This window comes from Hemitrygon akajei, chromosome 30 (genome assembly GCF_048418815.1).
Source record: "Hemitrygon akajei chromosome 30, sHemAka1.3, whole genome shotgun sequence".
Classification (NCBI taxonomy): Eukaryota; Metazoa; Chordata; class Chondrichthyes; order Myliobatiformes; family Dasyatidae; genus Hemitrygon; species Hemitrygon akajei.
The window spans coordinates 2,197,213-2,216,958 of NC_133153.1; the positions used below are offsets into that span (position 1 = coordinate 2,197,213).

At 43.9% G+C, this 19,746-nt stretch overlaps 1 protein-coding gene across 7 annotated transcripts in view; it reads right to left on the reverse strand.

Moving 5' to 3' along the window:
- LOC140718756 (SHC-transforming protein 1-like) overlaps positions 1–19,746 on the reverse strand; it is a 223,930-nt gene that overhangs the window by 156,139 nt on the left and 48,045 nt on the right. For 3 of the 7 annotated variants that reach the window (XM_073032865.1, XM_073032864.1, XM_073032866.1), the window contains exons 1-2: positions 14,919–15,272; positions 14,691–14,837 (exon numbers count right to left, since the gene is read on the reverse strand). In XM_073032865.1, coding sequence (XP_072888966.1) covers positions 14,691–14,837; positions 14,919–15,176 — 405 coding nt within the window. In that variant the 5' untranslated portion in view covers positions 15,177–15,272. Of the gene's footprint in view, positions 1–14,690; positions 14,838–14,918; positions 15,273–15,357; positions 15,512–16,968; positions 17,020–19,746 lie in introns of those variants that run through there. The other 4 variants (XM_073032869.1, XM_073032867.1, XM_073032870.1 and 1 more) reach the window with 4 other exon arrangements.

Consider the following 19,746-nt stretch of genomic DNA (forward strand, 5'->3'; position numbering starts at 1 on the left):
ACAAGCAACACACACAAGATGCTGGTGGAACGCAGCATCTATAGGAAGAAGAACAGTTGAGGTTTCAGGCCGAGACCCTTTGTCAGGACTAACTGGAAGAAAATATAGTAAGAGATTTGAAAATAGGAGGGGCAGGGGGAAATCTGAAATGATCGGAGAAGACAGGAAGGGGAGGGGTGAAGCTAAGAGCTTGAAAGGTGATTGGCAAAAGGGATACAGAGCTGGGGAAGGGAAAGGATCATGGGACAGGAGGCCTATGGAGAAGTAAAGGGGGAGAGGAGCACCAGAGGGAGATGGAGAACAGGCAAGGAGTGATTGTGAGAGGGACAGAGAGAGAAAAAGGGGGGGGGGGGGAATAAATAAATAAATAAGGGATGACGTAAGAAGGGGAGGAGGGGTATAAACGGAAGTTAGAGAAATCAATGTTCGTGCCATCAGCTTGGAGGCTACCCAGATGGAATATAAGATGTTGTTCCTGCAACCTGAGTGTGGCTTCATCTTGACAGTAGAGGAGGCCATGGATAGACATATCAGAATGGGAATGGGACATAGAATTAAAATGTGTGGCCACTGGGAGATCCTGCTTTCTCTGGCAGACAGAGCGTAGGTGTTCAGTGAAACGGTCTTTCAGTCTGCGTCGGTGGAGGAACAACACCTTATATTCCATTTGGGAAACACCTAATCTCTGTCCATCAGAGAAAGCAGGATCTCCCATTGGCCACACATTTTAATTCCACATCCCATTCCCATTCTGATATGCCTATACATAATGCATAACGCATACTCTCTAAACCAAGCAGCATCCTGGTAAATCTCCTCTGTACCCTTTCCAATGCTTCCACATCCTTCCTATAGTGAGGTGACCAGAACTGGATACAGTACTCCAAGTGTGGCCTAACCAGAGTTTTATGGAGCTGCATCATTACCCCGTGATTCTTAAACTCTATCCCTCAACTTATGAAAGCTAACACTCCATAAGCTTTCTTAACTACCCTATCTACCTGTGAGGCAACTTTCAGGAATCTGTGGACATGTACCCCCAGATCCCTCTGCTCCTCCACACTCCCAAGTACCCTGCCATTTACTTTGTACTCTGCCTTGGAGTTTGTCCTTCCAAAGTGTACCACCTCACTCTTCTCTGGGTTGAACTCCATCTGCCACTTCTCAGCCCACTTCTGCATCCTATCAATATCTCTCTGCAATCTTCGATAATCCTCAACACTATCCACAACACCACCAACTTTTGTGTCGTCTGCAAACTTGCTAACCCACCCTTCTAACCCCAAATCCAGGTTGTTAATAAAAATCACGAAAGTAGAGGTCCCAGAACCAATCCTTGTGGGACACCACTAGTCACAACTCTCCAATCCAAATGCACTCCCTCCACCATGACCCTCTGCCTTCTGCAGGCAAGCCAATTCTGAATCCACCTGGCCAAACTTCCCTGGATCCCATGCCTTCTGACTTTCTGGATAAGCCTACAATGTGGTACCTTGTCAAATGCCTTACTAAAATCCAGTCAGATCACATCCACTGCAAGGATGAAGAGGTCAATACTCCCCAATGCCATTAGGCTTTACAATTCAACTGCCAGGACTTAAGAACTTTTTTTAAAGCTATTATTAATGCTTTTTGAGTTAGTGATTTAGATGCATATCATATTATTACTGAGTTAAGTATTGTATAAAGTATCTATCTATCTATCTATCTATCTACCCTCATCTATATGCCTGGTCACCTCCTCAAAGAACTCTATCGGGCTTGTTAGACATGATCTGCCCTTCACAAAGCCATGCTGACTGTCCCTGATCAGACCATGATTCTCTAAATGCCTATCGATCCTATCTCTAAGAATCTTTTCCAACAGCTTTCCCACTACAGACGTAAGGCTCACTGGTCTATAATTACCCAGACTATCCCTACTACCTTTTTTGAACAAGGGGACAATGTTTGCCTCCCTCCAATCCTCTGGTACATTCCCATGGACAATGAGGACATAAAGATCCTAGCCAGAGGCTCAGCAACCTCTTCCCTTGCCACGTGGAGCAGCCTGAGGAATATTCTGTCAGGCCCCGGCAACTTGCATGTCCTAATGTATTTTAACAACTCCAACACCTCTTTTCTCTTAATATCAAGATGCTCAAGACCATCAACCTCACTCATATTGTCCTCACCATTAAGTTCCCTCTCATTGGTGAATACTGAAGAGAAGTATTCATTGAGGATCTTGCTCATTTCCACAGCCTCCAGGCACATCTTCCCACCTTTATCTCTAATCGGACCCATCTTCACTCCTGTCATCCTTTTGTTCTTCACATAATTGAAGAATGCCTTGGGGTTTTCCTTTACCCTACTCGCCAAGGCCTTCTCATGCCCACTTCTTGCTCTCCTCAGCCCTTTCTTAAGCTCCTTTCTTGCTACCCTATATTCCTCAATAGACTCATCTGATCCTTGCTTCCTAAACCTCATGTATGTTGCCTTCTATCATCTGACAAGGTTCTCCACCTCACTTGTCACCACCCATGGTTCCTTCACCCTATCATTCTTTATCTTCCTCACTGGGACAAATTTATCCCTAACATCCTGCAAGAGATCCCTGAACATCGACCACATGTCCATAGTATATTTCCCTGCAAAAACATCATCCCAATTCACACCCCCAAGTTCTAGCCTTATAGCCTCATAATTTGCCCTTCTCACGCATAACCTTTATCCTCCTCCACCTCACTATCTGCTCTAACACTCTGGTACCCCTCCCCCTGCAAATCTAGTTTAAACCCCCCGGAGCAGCACTAGGAAACCTTCCCTCAAGGATGTTATTCCCCCTCCAGTTCAGGTGCAACTAAAACTTATTGATCACACTAACTTATCTAAAACTTACTGATCATACTAATACACCCTGAGCTGTAGATATAATAATTTCTGTGCAGGGGTTTGCTGAGACCTGAAAATTATTTCAAAGGTTCCTCTAGGGCAACAGGTTGAAAAAGGCTGATTTATAGTATCAAGTCTGCTGAAGGTCAGTCTGTTAAAATATGCCTTTGTTCATCCCTGCCATGGTGTAGGCAGCTTTGGAAGTCAAACAAATTCAAAACTCTCAATGCAAGACAGTTGGAAGCAAAGGGGCTGATATTCTCAGCATTCTGCAAGTGCGACAAGTCATTATAACCCACATCCACCAGTGTGGGCATCCCTGTCTGGATCCCAAACTTCACAAACTATTTCCTAAGCCAACTGGAAGGAAATTCAGCTTTGGTGCAGCTCTTTTTACATGCAAGGTCTAGGGTTTAGCAATGCTGAGATCGCACATAGGGTATTGTGTATTTTTCGTTACCATATCAAAAAGAACTGTCACTTTGCACAGACGAAATGGAAAAATCATTTCACCTGACATGTTTGTTATCTGAGAATTGATTAGAGTCTAATCTCCCTTTGTTTCTGACAATATTGATAGGTATTTACAATGGCTTTGTGAAGCTGCTTTGATTTGCACTATTGAACTTTAGTGAATACAATACCCTGAAGTCTCGTCTTATTGCTTTAGAGCCCAGACCATCAAATCATTGTTTATTATCAAGAAACAGGAGCAACACTGACTGTCTAACCTCCTCAATCTTCTCCATCAAAGTCGCTGATCTTCCACATTGACTCCATCTCCTTTCTTTCCTGAAACATCCATAAATATATCAAATTCTGTTCTGAATGGATTTCTGGTGCAGACTTCCAAAGTTTTGTCTCTCAGAGTGAAGAACGTTGTCATCTCGGCCTTAAACGGCTGCTCCCTCACCTTTAGACTATGGCCCCTCAGTCAGGGAAAATATCTTCCCTGTATTTTCTTGTTGAACCCTTAATGTAGATTTTAATGAGGTCTCCTCGCTTTCCTTTAAACTCAAGAGAATACGGGCCTAGACTAATCTAGTCTCTCCCCAAAGGAGAAAGCCATCATCCCAAGGACAGGTCCTTCTTTGGTAAGAATCTCCTTTATATTAACTGTAGGTGTGGTCTCATTGAAGTGCTACATAATGACAATAAAAATAAAAACAAAATTATGGAGCTTTCTCAGCCCATCAGACTCCATCTGTGGGATAGGAAACAGAGCTAATGTGTCAGTTCAAAGATATTTCATCAGCTTTGGCCTGCAAGTACTTCAAGCAAGTTCTGTAATTTTCAGCAGTTTTCTTTTTTAATTTTCTCTCAGTTCAAAAGTTAAACATTTGTGTAGACTTCCTAATCAGCTGTTGTGTCTGCACATTAGCTTTCGATGGCTCAGTACAAAGATACTCAGCTCCAACTGCCTGCTCTCAGTATGGCCCATTTCAAACATACCCTGCCTTCCTATTGTGTGCCCCAAAGTGCAGAATAGTAGCAAAACTCTTCTACGACACTGGAGACTGCAGTGGTCAGAGTGGATAAACTGCTATCCTATCTAGGCCTCATCGCTGGAGTGCAGCTATCCAGTGCATGTTTTAGCCAAAACTTTAGTCAAGTCTGGAACAAAGAGGCACTGGATATTCAGACTGGTGAGTAGTTATCCATACAGTTGGATAGATGCTAATGTGGTTCCAGTATGGAGGTATTGCTAGTTATTCCCTGTGACTCTCTAGTGCTTCAGCTGGTTTGTTGTCTGACCTTTGCTGGAATCTTTACTCTCATACACTTCGAGGCCGTGAATGAATCGAATTGACAGAAATTGGATTCTATGACGGTGGAGGAAGATCGTCCATTCCATGAGATCATTGCATCTGTGGCTTTAGGATTGAAACCACGTGTCTTGATGTTGCAGATATCCTTTGAACCTCTTCTTCCCAATACTAATTCACCTGCACCATTCCTGGATGTGAGGGGAAAGAGAGTTGTCACCTGAGCTGGCCACTAGTTGGGGGAATATACATCTCACATACCTCTGGCCTGGTATCTGGGCCTGCATTTAGGTGTTTCCACATCTTCCAAGATGTCCATGGGAACAGTCTTGAACAGTCATAGAAAGTGGCCATTCCAGCCTCTACTCAACTAGAAATTCCTGTTGAGGTGGGGATTGAAAACACGGTGTACTCAGATTTTATCCCAGTGTCCGCACCCCTCTTGGACATCAGAAACTACAAAAAATACATGAAGGCAGCTTGGAGGAATTTGCCTGGTATAGTTTTGTGAATAAAAATGACACACAGAGAAAAAAAATCAAACAAGCCCTGACTGCCTATTTTCACTATGTACCCATAGCTCCAGTTGCTGTACATTTCCATCCCCTATCAGGAGATCTCAAGGCTCTCCACTTCCTTCTGGACAACAGAACTAACCAGTTCCCACTCACCAGCACCTTTCTCCATCTGGCAGAGCTGGTTCTCATCCACATTTCTCTTTCTCGTCCACTTTCTCCAAACCAAAGGTGTAACCATTGCACTCACATGGGTCTCATCTGTGCCTGCCTTTCTGTCAGCTACATGGAGTCCATATTTCAAGCCTATACCAGTAACACTCCCAACTCTTTCTCCGCTACATCGACAATTGCATTGGTGCTGCATTCTACATTCATGCTGAACTTCGATTTCATCAACCTTGCCTCCAACTTCCACCCTGCCCTGAAAATTAATTGGCTCATCTCTGACCCAAAGTGTCAACTGTTTATTCATTTTCATAGATGCTGCCTGATCTGTTTAGTTCCTCCAGCATTTTGTGTGCAGCTAATATACCACAGTCTTAGAGTGAATTACTCATCTAAATTCGAAACCATCACAGTTGTGTTATTTCGATGTGCTATATTTAAGTAGCACCTATGTAGATCAGATGGTTGTTGTGATGTACCTAGTGAGGTAGAGTAGTGGGTAGTGCTTGTTGCTCTCAGCTTCCACCATTGGCTAGCAGTCTTGTGAAAAGGAAAGCTGAGTGTGCAAGTCCCTCCCTGTCTCTCCAACAGCAAGCCTCGCGTAGTGCCTCCTAACTGGCAACACATGGACTACAGAGGGCAGGGAGGAGACCTGGCCCCTGCGCACCCAGCACACAGGACAGCTGGCGTGTGGATCCACCCTGGTGCTCGTGAACCCGATCCCTAGCGATGGGTAAACAGCCCCAGTGCCTCATGGGCAGCCTCAGGAGAGATGTGGCTATGGGAGTAAACACAGACAGCAAACCCACAGTGGTGCCCCTAAGGAGGCTGGACGTCATTGAACATCCTTCCAGCAGCTCCTGCAGCCAAGCTGGTGCCAAACGTTTTGCTTCATAAGCTTTCCTTTGGACTACACCAGTGAGGCCAAGAGAGGGATCTTGATGACTGGGCATCCCAGGATCTCCATATCTTCCACCCAGGCCACTATCACTCAATTGTCCTTTGAGACAGATGGATGCCATCATCATTTAAAAATAATCTCAATATTGGAATATTGTCTCCAATTATTTTGCAACAAGCCCATGAATACAAGATTCAATCCAGAATTGCCATTCCCCTAGAGGACTCTACTACAAGCTTCTCTAAGAAACCATCTGTTCGGCATTCTACAAATTTCCTCTTGGGATCAAAGAGATTTGCCTGATCTATCTGCAGATTGAAATCCCCTATGACCAGTGGAGTGCCTCAGGGATCTGTTCTGGGACCCCTTCTCTTCATGATTTTTATAAATGACCAGGATGAGGAAGTGGAGGGAGGGGTTAGTAATTTGCTGATGACACAAAGGTTGGGGGTATTGTGGATAGTGTGGAGGGCTGTCAGAGGTTACAGCGGGACATTGATAGGATGCAAAACTGGGCTGAGAAGTGGCAGATAGAGTTCAACCTAGATAAGTGTAAGGTGGTTCATTTTGGTAGGTCAAATATGATGGCAGAATATAGTATTAATGGTAAGACTCTTGGTACTGTGGAGGATCAGAGGGATCTTGGGGTCCGAGTCCATAGGACATTCAAAGCTGCTAAGCAAATTGACTCTGTGGTTAAGAAGGCATATGGTGCATTGGCCTTCATCAACTGTGGGATTGAGTTTAAGAGCTGAGAGGTAATGTTACAGCAATATAGGACCCTGGTCAGACCCCCATTGAAGTACTGTGCACAGTTTTGATCGCCTCACTACAGAAAGGATGTGGAAACCGTAGAAAGGTTTTGCAGAGGAGATTTACAAGGATGTTGCCTGGCGAATTCAGCCTTTTCTCCTTGGAAACAGCGGAGGATGAGAGATGTATAAGATGATGAGAGGCATTGATCATGTGGATAGTCAGAGGCTTTTTCCCAGGGATGAAATGGCTAGCACAAGAGGGCACAGTTTTAAGGTGCTTGGAAGTAGGTACAGAGGAGATGTCAGGGTTAAGTTTTTTTTTAAAACGCAGAGAGTGGTGAGTGTGTGGAATGGGCTGTTAGCGACGGTGGTGGAGGCGGATACAATAGGGTCTTTTAAATGACTCTGGATAGGTACATGGAGTTTAGAAAAATAGAGGGTTATGGGTAAACCTAGGTAATTTCTAAAGTAAGGACATGTTCAGCACAGCATTGTGGGCTGAAGGGCCTGTATTATACTACAGGTTTCCTAAGTTTCTATGGCCATCGTAACATTGTCCTTATTACATGTCTTTTCTGTCTCCTCTTGTAATTTATATCCCACATTGTGGCTACTGGTTGGAGGTCTGTATATAACTCCCACAGATTCTTTATACCCTTGCAGTTTCTTAACACTACTCACAAGAACTGCACATATTCCAATCCCATGTCATGTCCTTCACATTTCATTTGATTTCACATTTTACCTAACCCTAACCCTAAAGCCCCTCTGCTTATCTGCCTATCCTTTCAATACAATATGTATCCTGAGATGTAAACATACACCTGCATTTGTTCTCCTCATTGAGACAATGTATTCCTTCATTCCCTGCTCAACTAACTTACTGAATCGAATATATCTATACTGGACCTCAGTTTCATACAACTGACGGTCAGCAAGAAGTCTGTGCTGACCACAATGCCACTCTCAGTGATCTCAGCTGCTCACACATAGTCGCTGGCCCTGGTTTTCATGTTCCTGTCAAAGTGCCTTGCAAACATTGCTGACATATCTGCTTTCATCTTCTCCTGCCAGTTAGTACTCTGTGTATTAAAAAATCATGCATCACACATCTCCCTTAACTTTTCTCTCTCACCTTAAATCTGGGTACTTGGCATTTCCACAGTGGGAAAACATTGACCATACACCGTGCCTATTCCTTTCTAAATTTATCAGGTTGCCCCTTAGCACCTGGTGCTCCAAAGAAAACCACCCAAGTTTTTCCACCCCTTCCTTACAACCTTTCTCTTATCTAGGCAGCATCTGATGAGCCACCTGCACCCTCTCCAAAGTCCCCACATTCTTCCTGTAATGCATCAAAGAGAACTGCAGACAATCCCTCAAACAGAGACTAACCAAAGTGTTAGACTTCTGCACCACAACTTACTGACACTTATTCTGAAATTCTTGAAATTTAAATCTTTAATGGCTGGCTTCACCATTTCTTTAATCATCTTTCAGGCCCTTATTCCATTCAGAACAAAAACAATACAGAAAGCCATGGTAGAGGAGCACGTCCTTATAACCACCTCCTCAATGCTGACCGTGATGTTGTGTGGGGTTTAATGCATCGTACAAGGTATAATTACGTATCTTGTAGGTTTCTGAAGGAATCAAATTGATTGCTGAATTAATCAACCTCAATTGCTCGTAAAAATTAAGACTGAAGATTTTTGCAGACCAGTGAAGACTGAACCACAAGAATATAACAGGTAGGAGGAGCAGTGGGCCACATGGAAATATTCATCAAGATCATGACCGATCTGCTCCATAAACAACTCATCCTATAAATTACAAAGATCACCATCCTCATGTGAAGATATTTCTCTTCCTCTCTATGCAAAAGGAGGAGAAATATTTATTTCTTTATTCTCAGACCAGATCAGTGGTAACATCCAGCTCATATCCTGTTGGCCAAATATGTTTAAGTTTTTTTTGAGAGCTTCTTTCATCCCTCTAACAAGTACAGCTGCTACCTGCTGAGTCTTTCAGTTCCATCCTTCTGACAGAAGGAAGCCAATCAATTAAAGAACACTGAGGCTGTCTACAAGAAGGGTCAGAGCTGTCTCTACTTTCTGAGGAGACTGAGGTCCTTTAACATCTGCCGGACGATGCTGAGGATGTTCTACGAGGCTGTGGTGGCCAGTGCTATCATGTTTGCTGTTGTGTGCTGGGGCAGCAGGCTGAGGGTAGCAGACAACAACAGAATCAACAAACTCATTCGTAAGGCCAGTGATGTTTTGGGGGTGGAACTGGACTCTCTGACGGTGGTGTCTGAAAAGAGGATGCTGACCAAGTTGAATGCCATCTTGGACAATGACTCCCATCCACTCCATAATGTACTGGTTGGGCACAGGAGTACATTCAGCCAGAGACTCATTCCACCGAGATGCAACACTGAGCGTCATAGGAAGTCATTCCTTCCTGTGGCCATCAAACTTTACAACTCCTCCCTAGGAGTGTCAGACACCCTGAGCCAATAGGCTGGTCCTGGACTTATTTCCACTGGGCATGATTAACTTATTATTATTAAATTATTTATGGTTTTATATTGCTATATTTCTTCACTATTCTTGGTTGGTGCGGCTGTAACGAAACCCAATTTCCCTCGGGATCAATAAAGTATGTCTGTCTGTTCATCAGGCTGATGTCATCTTCATTGCTAACAACTCCATTTTCCCACTTGTTTTCCCCATAATTCTCAAAGGTCATTAACACCAGTGATTTTCCCATTCTACAACCTTCCCAATGCATATTACTGTGGCTAGTTAACCAATAACTGACACACTTTTGGGGCTGCAGCAGCTTTCTTCCACCTTTAGCTTCCAGCCATTGTCCCCACATTCATGCACCCTTATGTCATCAGCCCCTTTCTCTTACCTCTCTACACTTATCACCCACCAGCCACTGTTTTCCAATTCCTCCCCTTCCCACCCCCCCACCCATCTTCATCTATCCATCATCACTCTTCTCAGTTGGATCAATCCACCATCTGCCTCTGCCTTACTTCTCACCCCCCTTTTAAACTGGCCATCTTCCCTCTACACTCAGATTGACAAAGGGTTATGATGCAAATATCAACCTCTGCCTCCACAGATCCTACCTGACCCACTGAATTCCTCCTGCAGATTGCTTTTGCTGATAATCTGTAGGATGTGCTCACACCACAAGACAAGTAAAGAATTAGACCACTCAGACTATTAAGTCTGCTCTGCCATTCAATCATGGCTGATGTTTTTCTCCAACCTGATTCTTCTATATTCTCCCTGTAATCAACAACCTATTACTCTCCACTTAAAGTATACCCCATGACTTGACCTCCATGGCAACAAATTCCTTAGATTCATCACCCTGTTCGAAGAAATACCTGAGCCCTCAGATCCTGGACTCTTCTAATAAAGGAAACTTTCTCTCCCATTTATTCTATCCAGGCCTATACAGTAGGTTTCAATGAGATTTTTGCACCCCCACCCCATCCTTCTGAACTCCATCAAATACAGGCCCAGGGACATTTTAAGCCTTTCATTTCTGAGATTATCCTTGTGAACAGCCACTTGACACTCTCCAACAGCAGTCCATTCTTCTTTAGATACAGAGCCCAGAATCGTTCACAATACTTCAAGTGCCGTCTGACCAATGATTTCTGAATTGTTTTTTTACCCATTTAGAAAATAGTTTACAAATATCCTACCTATAAAAGTGCATATTCCCAGAATTTCTTACACTATTTCCTCTGCCACTTCTTTACACACTCTCTGAATATGCACACTCTCTTCAGACTCCTTGCTTCCACAATACTACCTGTCCCACCACTTATATCGGTATCATCTGCAAACTTGGCCACAATGCCAGCATTTCCTTCATTTTATTCCCATTTTATGGTGTTGCAAGGAAATCAGAGATTAAAAATTTTGCTGCAGCCTTAGAAAAAAAATAATGACACTGTTGATGCTTTGGGAGAAGTAACAACAGAAATGGTTCCACTGTGCAAGATGGTCTTTCAAAATCGTATGGCATTAGATCTTTGCTTAGCAGTCAAGGGGAGAACAATTACAGTATAGGCAAGGAATGCCTGTTGAGTCTGAAGGCATAACTAATTAGTTTGGTCATATTCATAATGAAGCAGTTAAAATACACCAATCTGATGGATGGGTTTTCATTGTCTAGATTTAAGTCTCAGAAGCTGGAGTTACTCAATATTACATGTCATGTCAAGAAAGGTCTGAAGAATGTAGCTTCCATTTGCACAGTAGGGAACCAGAGCTACTTAATTTATGGAGACAAGACAAGGGCAATATGGTAGCAGAGCAGTTAGCATGACGCTATTCAGCTTGGGGCATTGGAGTTCTGAGTTCAATTCCAGCGCTGTCAGTAAAGAGTTTCTACGTTTAGAATTTAGAATTTATTTAAATCTTACATCCATCCCACAACGTTAGGGAGTAAAAATCTTGTGTTATGACTCCATCGCAATGTACAGACATGTGAACTTAAAAGTCTAATGGCTTGCAGAAAAAAGCTGTCCTGTAGCCTATTGGTCCTAGCTTTAATGCTGCGGTACAGTTTGCCAGACAGAAGCAGCTGAAACAGTTTATGGTTGGGGTGACTGGTGTCCTCGATGAGCTTCCAGGCCTTCTTTATGCAACTGCTGCTGTAAGTGTCCTCAATGGATGGAAGTTCACATCTACAGATACGCTGGGCTGTCTGTACCACTCTGCAGTGCCCAGTGATCAAACTTGGTGTAGTTCCCATACCAGGTAGTGATACAGCCTGTCAGTACGTTCTCAATGGTGCCCCTGTAGAAAGATGGTCTTGAGGATTTGGGGGCTCGTGCCAAACTTCTTCAGTCACCACTCATGCAGGCCAGGTGAGATCATCGGTGATGTGCATACCAAGGAACTTGAAACTACCCACTCTCTCAACTGCAGACTCATTGATGTTGATTGGGCCCAGCCTGTCTCCATTCCTCATGTAATCCACAATCAGCTGTTTTGTTTTTTGGACATTGAGGGAGAGGTTGTTATCCTGGCCCCACTGTGTCAGTGTGTTAACCTCCCCTCTGTAGGCTGTCTCATTACTACTAGAAATAAGGCTGATCAAAGTAGCGTCATCTGTGAATTTGATCAGCAGATTGGAGCTGTGTGTGGCAGTACAGTCATGGGCAGTAAAGGCAGTAGAGAAGGGGACTCAGAACACAACCCTGGGGACAACCTGTGTTGAGGGTCAGAGGGGCAGAGGTGAGGGACCCCATCCTTATCACCTGTTGGCAATCTGATAGGAAGTCTAGGATCCAGCTGCACAAGGTGGAGTGCAGGCTGAGGTTGCTGAGCTTCCTGTCAAGTCTGGAGGGAATTATAATGTTGAATGCTGAACTCTAGTCCAGGAACAGCATTCTAATGTATACATCCCTCTTCTCCAGGTGAGTGAGGACGGTGTGTAGTGCTGTGGTTACGGCATCATTTGTAGACCTGTTCTGTCCGCAGGACAATTATAGGGGTCCAGTGTGGGTGGTAGCATGCTGCAGATGTAGTCTTTAACCAGCTTCTCAAAGCATTTGCTTATAATTGAGGTGAGAGTGACAGGGCACAATCGTTCAGGCATGCTACCTGGTTTTCTTAGGTACAGGGACAATGATGGATGGTTTGAAACAGGAGGCACTACATACTGGGAGAGGGAGAGATTAAAATGTCCATAAACACACCAGCCAGATGTTCAGCATACACTTTGAGGACATGCCCTGGGATGCCGTCCAGCCCTGTTGCCTTGCGGCTGTTGACATGTGTGGAATGTTCTATGTACCTCAGCCTCGTACAAGGTGCAAGTCTCTTCAGCGGCTCTCCTCTGGTTCAGTTCTATCACCTTCGAATCGAGCGTAAAAAACATTTAGCTTGTCCGGGAGTGAGGCGGCAATGTTGGCTGTATTGCTGCATTTTCTCTTGACGTCCGCGATGGTGTGCAGTCCTTGCCATATGCTGTGTGTGTCACTGTCACAGAGTTGTGACTGGGTTTTGTCCCTGTTGCCATTTTGCCACCTTGATAGCGCTACGTAAATCATAGTGGCATCTCTTGAACTCCTGTTGGTCTCCAGAGATTTTAATGACCATCTTTGCTTTATTCATTGTTATCTGTTTGATATACAGCTTTGACCAGTGAATGCAGTTAGTACACAAGCCTTGCATTAGTCAAGAACTAGCTGATGACCTGTTAATTTACTGGAACAAACACGACAATGGATATCTTGATAATTATTTCAAGGTCACCAGAACACCCAGTCAAACAAAAGAAAACATCAGGTTAATCAAAGTCTCATTGTTTGATGCACAAGGTGTAGAAATCAAGATTTAAGCAGCATCTCAATCACCCAGATAATAATCTTTTATACACAATAACCACAAGAAGCCTCTGGCCCTGCCTAAATTTTGTTTTACAAATTTTCTGATCACTGCATTAGGGTTAAAAATTGCATGAAATCAGCAAAGAGCAATTTACTGCAGAAAAGAAACCGTCAAGTGGAATGTGCACAGAAGTGTGAAGAAGCACAGATTGGTTTCAATACATGTCAAAACAATGCTGCCCTCATAACAAGGGCAGGGTGCCCTTTAACCCAATGTTAACAATATTACTTTAGTTGTAAGCTCTGATTAAACAAATCAGTAAATCTTACCTGAAACAACAGCTCTTAATTAGAAATAAGATATTGAGACTTACAAAAGTCATAGGCACCATTGATTTAGATTTTTTTAAATATATGGTTTCAGATAGTATGGCCTCACAGAGCAACTATCTCAACAAATCCAGGCTGTCTGGGATCACCTGGAGAGGGAGAAGCAGCAAAGACAGCCAAAGTCTACAGAACAACTGTGGAAAGTTCTCCAAGATGCTTGGGAAAACATCTTATAAAACTGCACGACAGTGAACTGATGCAGTTTTTTGATTTAGTGATTTTTACAGTTTGCTATTCTTTATAGAATGTTTTGGTATTTATAAGCTTTTTATTCCATTATTTTTGAAAACATCTTTACTTTACAGAATTTTTTTTTAACGTGTCCCAAGACTTTTGCACAGTACTGTATGAGACTGGTTAGCATACGCTATTACAAGCCAGCGACCCGGGATCAACACCCGCCACTGCCCTGTTCTTCCCGTGACTGTGTGGGTTCCCTCACGGTGCTCATTCCAAAGACATGTGGGTTAGGAGGATAATTGGTCACATGGTTGTAATCGGGCTCGTTGAGCCGCAAAAAGGCCTTCTACCTTGCTGTCTCTCTAAATAAAAATAAAACTTAATTGTATACTGTACATAGAAATCTCTTTCATTTCATGTTACATAATTACAATCTATAGTATCTTTCCTGCCATGCTGACATCATCTGAGCTCCAGTCCAGAAATGAAGCCCTTCAGCTCGGTATCCAAGGCAATTAAATCGTTATTAAAGCTTGGAATATTCTTGCAAGATTTTTGATTCAAGGTGAAAATGAATGCAATGCAGACCATAATTGTTTACTACTGGTTGGCATCACGGTCAGCACAAACATGTGGGCCGAAGGACCTGCAGCTATGCTGTTCTGCCCTGTTCTATGTTTTGTGCCATGTCGGCCTTTAGGGTTATTTTAAACGATGAATCGTTTGCACAGTCAGTTGTTCATAATGTAAAAGTTTAAAGAAATGACTTACTCTCACAGAGTAAAGAATGCCGGAGTCGAGATCGTCCTCCCGAGGTTGCTGTGAGACATTGCCCGAATCCGCGCCGCAGACCCACTGCGCTCTGTCCAGCCGTTCCCTCTCGGGCTGCATCCTGCTCACCTTGTCCTCGTTCTTGGGCTGAGGAGGGGCACAAAGGTAGTTCGTTAGACCCGGAGCCGAGAAAGGAGAGAGGCTGGGAGAGCTGACGGTGTTGCTCACTTTCATTCTCGGCACGTTTTTTGTAGCCCGCGGAAAGCATTTGAGAACAAGTAAATCGGCTGGACCGGACAGTTTCAAATGAGCCATTGTGGGCACACAGGTAGACAGCGCGGGTGGCAGCTTTTCAGCCGGAGAAGCGGGTATCAGCGAAAAGGAGCTACCGGGTTCTTGGCCTCGGTGACGCACTGCTTGTTTCCTGCAGGAATGATAAGGCATCGTTTTTGAAGCGACTATACTGTACTTGGCTCTGTGAAGCATCCCCGGCGGCTTAAAGAGTGACGCGTACGCAGCATGATCCCGGCGCCTGAGGGTGCCGAATCTGCTCCTGAACGGTGTGTATTCATAGAAAGTTCCCAAATGCGGCATCTAATGAGGTTTCAGTGGCAAGTTAATGATATGCCATTTCCAGTGTCAACGCATGCACTGGAAAGTGACTCACGAGCGGGGCTCGGGTTTTCGCTATCAGTCGGCAGAGTCCGTGTCCCATCGCCGTCAGCGAGCGGGGTTGTGGGAGGAAGGGCTGACCGTCTCAGACGCTTGAGGTACCGAAGTCCGCAAGTCTTCTCAAATGTTCCTCTTCGCCTCGGCGAAGACAGTCAAGACTATCTTGGCTGAATAACGGAAAGACGCACAATACCCAGAGACAACTCTCAACGGCCGCTGTTTGCCAATGAACTTGGAGTTTTCCCTCTCAGGCAACATATTCATACATTAAGGAGAGAGGCGCAGGTTGTTGTAATTGACTGCCAATCCCGGGCCAGGAATGCTCTCCTCTCAGTCAATCAGTAAACGAGTTGCTGACCCAGGCGCCATAAAAATACTAAACCTCTAGCACTTTGCATTTTTCCAATGTGTATTTTAGGAAGCCTTCTCTGGAGATCCTGGACTTCAGGGTGTTTAAAAAGCAGGAAATTTGTCTAACAATATTGTCACAACTTTAAGTTCAAAACCTTCGTTTTCAAGAGACTTTATTTGATGTTGAGCCAGCGGGAGGAAATGCGGTGGTGATCCCATGAGAAGACAGGATGCATCTTTCTCAGAGCTTCTACTTTTTATTGGCTTGTTGCAACTTCCTAAAGCTATCAACTATACTCTCAAAACGGAATGAAAACGGTCAAGCACACGGAAGCTAGGATCTGAGTGGGACCCACAGGGGAAATTAATCTGATTCTGTTCATTTACCATTAATTCAGTGAAATATAGACAGTTGAGATGAAATAAAGGTAAACAAAATGGCCGTGACCTCACTGAACGTCGGAGCAGGTGGAATGACACACACAAAATGCTGGTGGAACACAGCAGGCTGTGCTGTGTTTCACCAACATTTTGTGTGTGTTGTTTGAATTTCCAGCATCTGCAGATTTCCTCGTGTTTGCAGGTGGAATGACCTGCTTCTGTTCTTAAAGCAGCGGGAGATTTAACCAGGCCTGCCTTTTCCTGCTGTGAATCCATAGTGGAATGCAGTTTGAGAGTTTGTGCCCCACAGCCCAGTTTCAGGCAAGTGGTTAGAATGAATGGCATGGTGGCATACTGGTTAATTCCTGCCGCTGCCTATAAAGAGTTTGTTCTTTCTCCTCGTGACTGCGTGGGTTTCCTCCTGGTGCTCTGGTTTCCTCCTACATTCCAAACACCTACCAGCCAGTAGGTTGATTGGTCATCGTAAATTGTCCCATGATTAGGCTAGGTTAAATGAAGGGTTGCTGAGCAGTGCTGCTCGAAGGGCTGGAAAGGCCTACTCTGAATGTGCAATATACAATTATAGTAATTTATAATAAATATTATGTACAACAGGGCAGTCAATATAACAGAAATACAGTTGTGTCAGCATGAATTAAACATTCTGATGATCTGGGTGAAGAAGCTGTCCCAGAGCCTATTGGTCCTGGCTGTTATGGTGCAGTACTGTTTCCCGGATCGTAGCAGCTGGAGCAGTTTGTGGTTGGGGTGATTTGGGTCCCCAATGATTCTTTGGGCCCTTTTTATGTACCTGTCTCTGTAAATATCAAGAAAAAGTATTTCTGGATGTATATATTGTATACATTAAACATACCTTTGAAATGTGCTGAATCGTGGGAAGTTCACATCTACAGATGCGCTGGGCTGTCCGCACCACTCTCTGCAGAGTCCTGCAATTGAGGGAAGTACAGTTCCCATACCAGGCAGTGATGCAGCCAATCAGGATGCTCTCAATTGTGCTCCTTTAGAAGGTTCTTAGAATTTGGGGGCCTGCACCAAACTCTTCAACCATCTGAGGTGAAGGAGGCACTCTTGTGCCTTTTTCACCACACAGCCGGTATGTACAGACCACGTGAGATCCTCGGTGATGTGTATGTCGAGAACTTAAAGCTGTTCACCCTCTCAACCCCAGATCCATTGATGTCATTAGGGGTTAGCCTGTCTGCATTCCTCCTGTAGTCCACAGCCAGCTCCTTTGTTTTTGCAACATCGAGGGAGACGTTGTTCTCTTAATACCACTGTGTCAGAGAGATGACTTCTCTGTAGGCTGCCTCATTGTTATATTTGAGATTAGGCCAATCAATATAGTACAGATGGCCCTCCTTATCCGCGGTTCCGCATGCACGGATTCAACCAACCGTGGATCGGGAAAACCTGGAAGTTCTGTCTCCAGCACTCATTGTTTGAGCATGTACAGACTATTTTTTCTTGTCATTATTCCCTAAACAGTACAGTATAACAACTATTTACATAGCATTTACATTGTATTAGGTATTATAAGTAATCTAGAAATGAATTAAAAGTACAGGCAGTCCCTGGGTTTTGAATGAGTTCCGTTCCTGAGTCCGTCTTTAAATTTAAGTTGGATTTGAAGTTGGAGCAGGTACATCCAGTATTATTTAGCGTCAGTTAGTCAAACATTTTTCTTAGCATAAAGTACATATTTTACCTTTCTATGCATATAAAACACTTAAGAAACATACATATTTCAATAATTAAACCACTGCGTTGCTTAGTAATAATTGTAGCTTTCATCGGGGCGGGGCCTTTCACATGCTCCATTAGAATTGTTCTGATCATTGACTGACTGTAGCCTAACACTTTTCCAATGTCTGATGGTGTTTCACCTCTTTCCGATTGCTTTGTTACTTCCAGCTTATTTTCAATCGTGATCGTGATTATGTTCGTGAACAGAAACACTGCGGATTCAGAGCTACGACGCCGGGTCCTAATGTCCACTGCACTGAGACTGGTTAAATAAGGGACTTGAGCATCCACATTTTTTGGTATCCACGAGGGGTGTCAGAACCAATCCCTTGCGGAGGGCCGACTGTATCATCAGCAAATTTAATTAGCAGATTGGAGCTGTGGCTGGCGACACAGTCATGGGTGTACAGAGAGTAATGGAGGGGGCTTAGGACACATCCCTGAGGGGCTCCTATGTTGAGGGTCGGGGGGCAGAGATGAGGGAGCCCACTCTTACCACCTGACGGCTATCTGACTAATTATCAATAAAAGTTAGCAAAATTCTCTGAGCCTCTCGGGGCATCTCACCCATTGTTGGCAGTGCAACTATGCAGTCAGCAGCAAAGTGACAGCGTGATTACAGAATCAAGCTTTGATCTATGTTTTTTTTTAAAGTTTCATTGCGGTTTTAAAAAATCCATTTTCCATGCTAGCCACGTTTCCTGAGGCAGTCCAACCCATGTTGCATCATTACAATTTACAAATGTATATAATTTTGTCTTATCAGCCTGTTAAAGGTTGGTCCTGCAGTTCACCCACTTGTAGTCCACAACCAGCACCTTTGTTTGCTGATGCAGTCATTAGCAGCACCCTTGGCTGAATCGGAAGTGCCCCTGACCCAGATGGTAGATCTTTCCTTTTGAGATAGAAGGTGCTAGTGACTCCAGAGACTGGGGCACTTAGAGCAAGCTACCACTTTGCTGAGGTGTTGAAAGAGAACTCTGCAATCGACTATGTCATCTTTCAGGTAAGATGCTGAATTAAGGACCTGACTACCTTGATAAATTACAGCACAGAAACGTCCTTTGCCCTATCTAGTCCATGCTGATAGTGACCTGCACCCAGAAAATAGCCCTCCATACCCCTGTCATCCATATACCTATCCAGACCTCTCAAACATTGAAATCATTGGCATGCACCACTTGCACTGGCAGCCTGTTCCACAGTCACGACCTCTGAGTGAAGAAGATTCCCCTTATGCTCCCCTTAAACTTTTCACCTTTCACCCTTAACCCATGACTTCTAGTTGTAGTCCCACCAAACCACAGTGGAAAAAGTCTACTTGTATTTACAGTATCTATACACTTCATAAGTTTATATGCCTCTGTCAAATCTCCCTTCAATCCCTATGTTCCAATAAATGGGATATTCAATCTTTTCTCCAGTCCCAGCAACATCCTTGTAAATTTTCTCTGTACTCTTTCAATATTATTTGCATCTTTCCTGCAGATGGGTTACCAAAACTGCACACAATACTCCAAATTATGCCTCATCAATGTTTTGTACAAATTCAACAGAACATACCATTTCCTATGTGCAGTACTTTGATTTATGAAGGCCAATGTACCAAAAGCTTTCTTTATCACCTTATCCACTTTCAACGAATTACGGACCAGTATCCCCAGATCCTGTTATTATACCACTCAGTGCCCTACTATCCACTGTGTAGACCTATGCTGGTTGGTCCTACTCAAGTGCAACTCCTTGCAATTGTCTGCATTACATTCCATCTGCCATTTTTCCAGCTGGTCCAGATCCCATTGTAATCTCTGATAGTCTTCCTCTCTGTCCACTACACCCCCAAACTTGCTGTCATCCATAAATTTGCTGATCCACATTATCATTC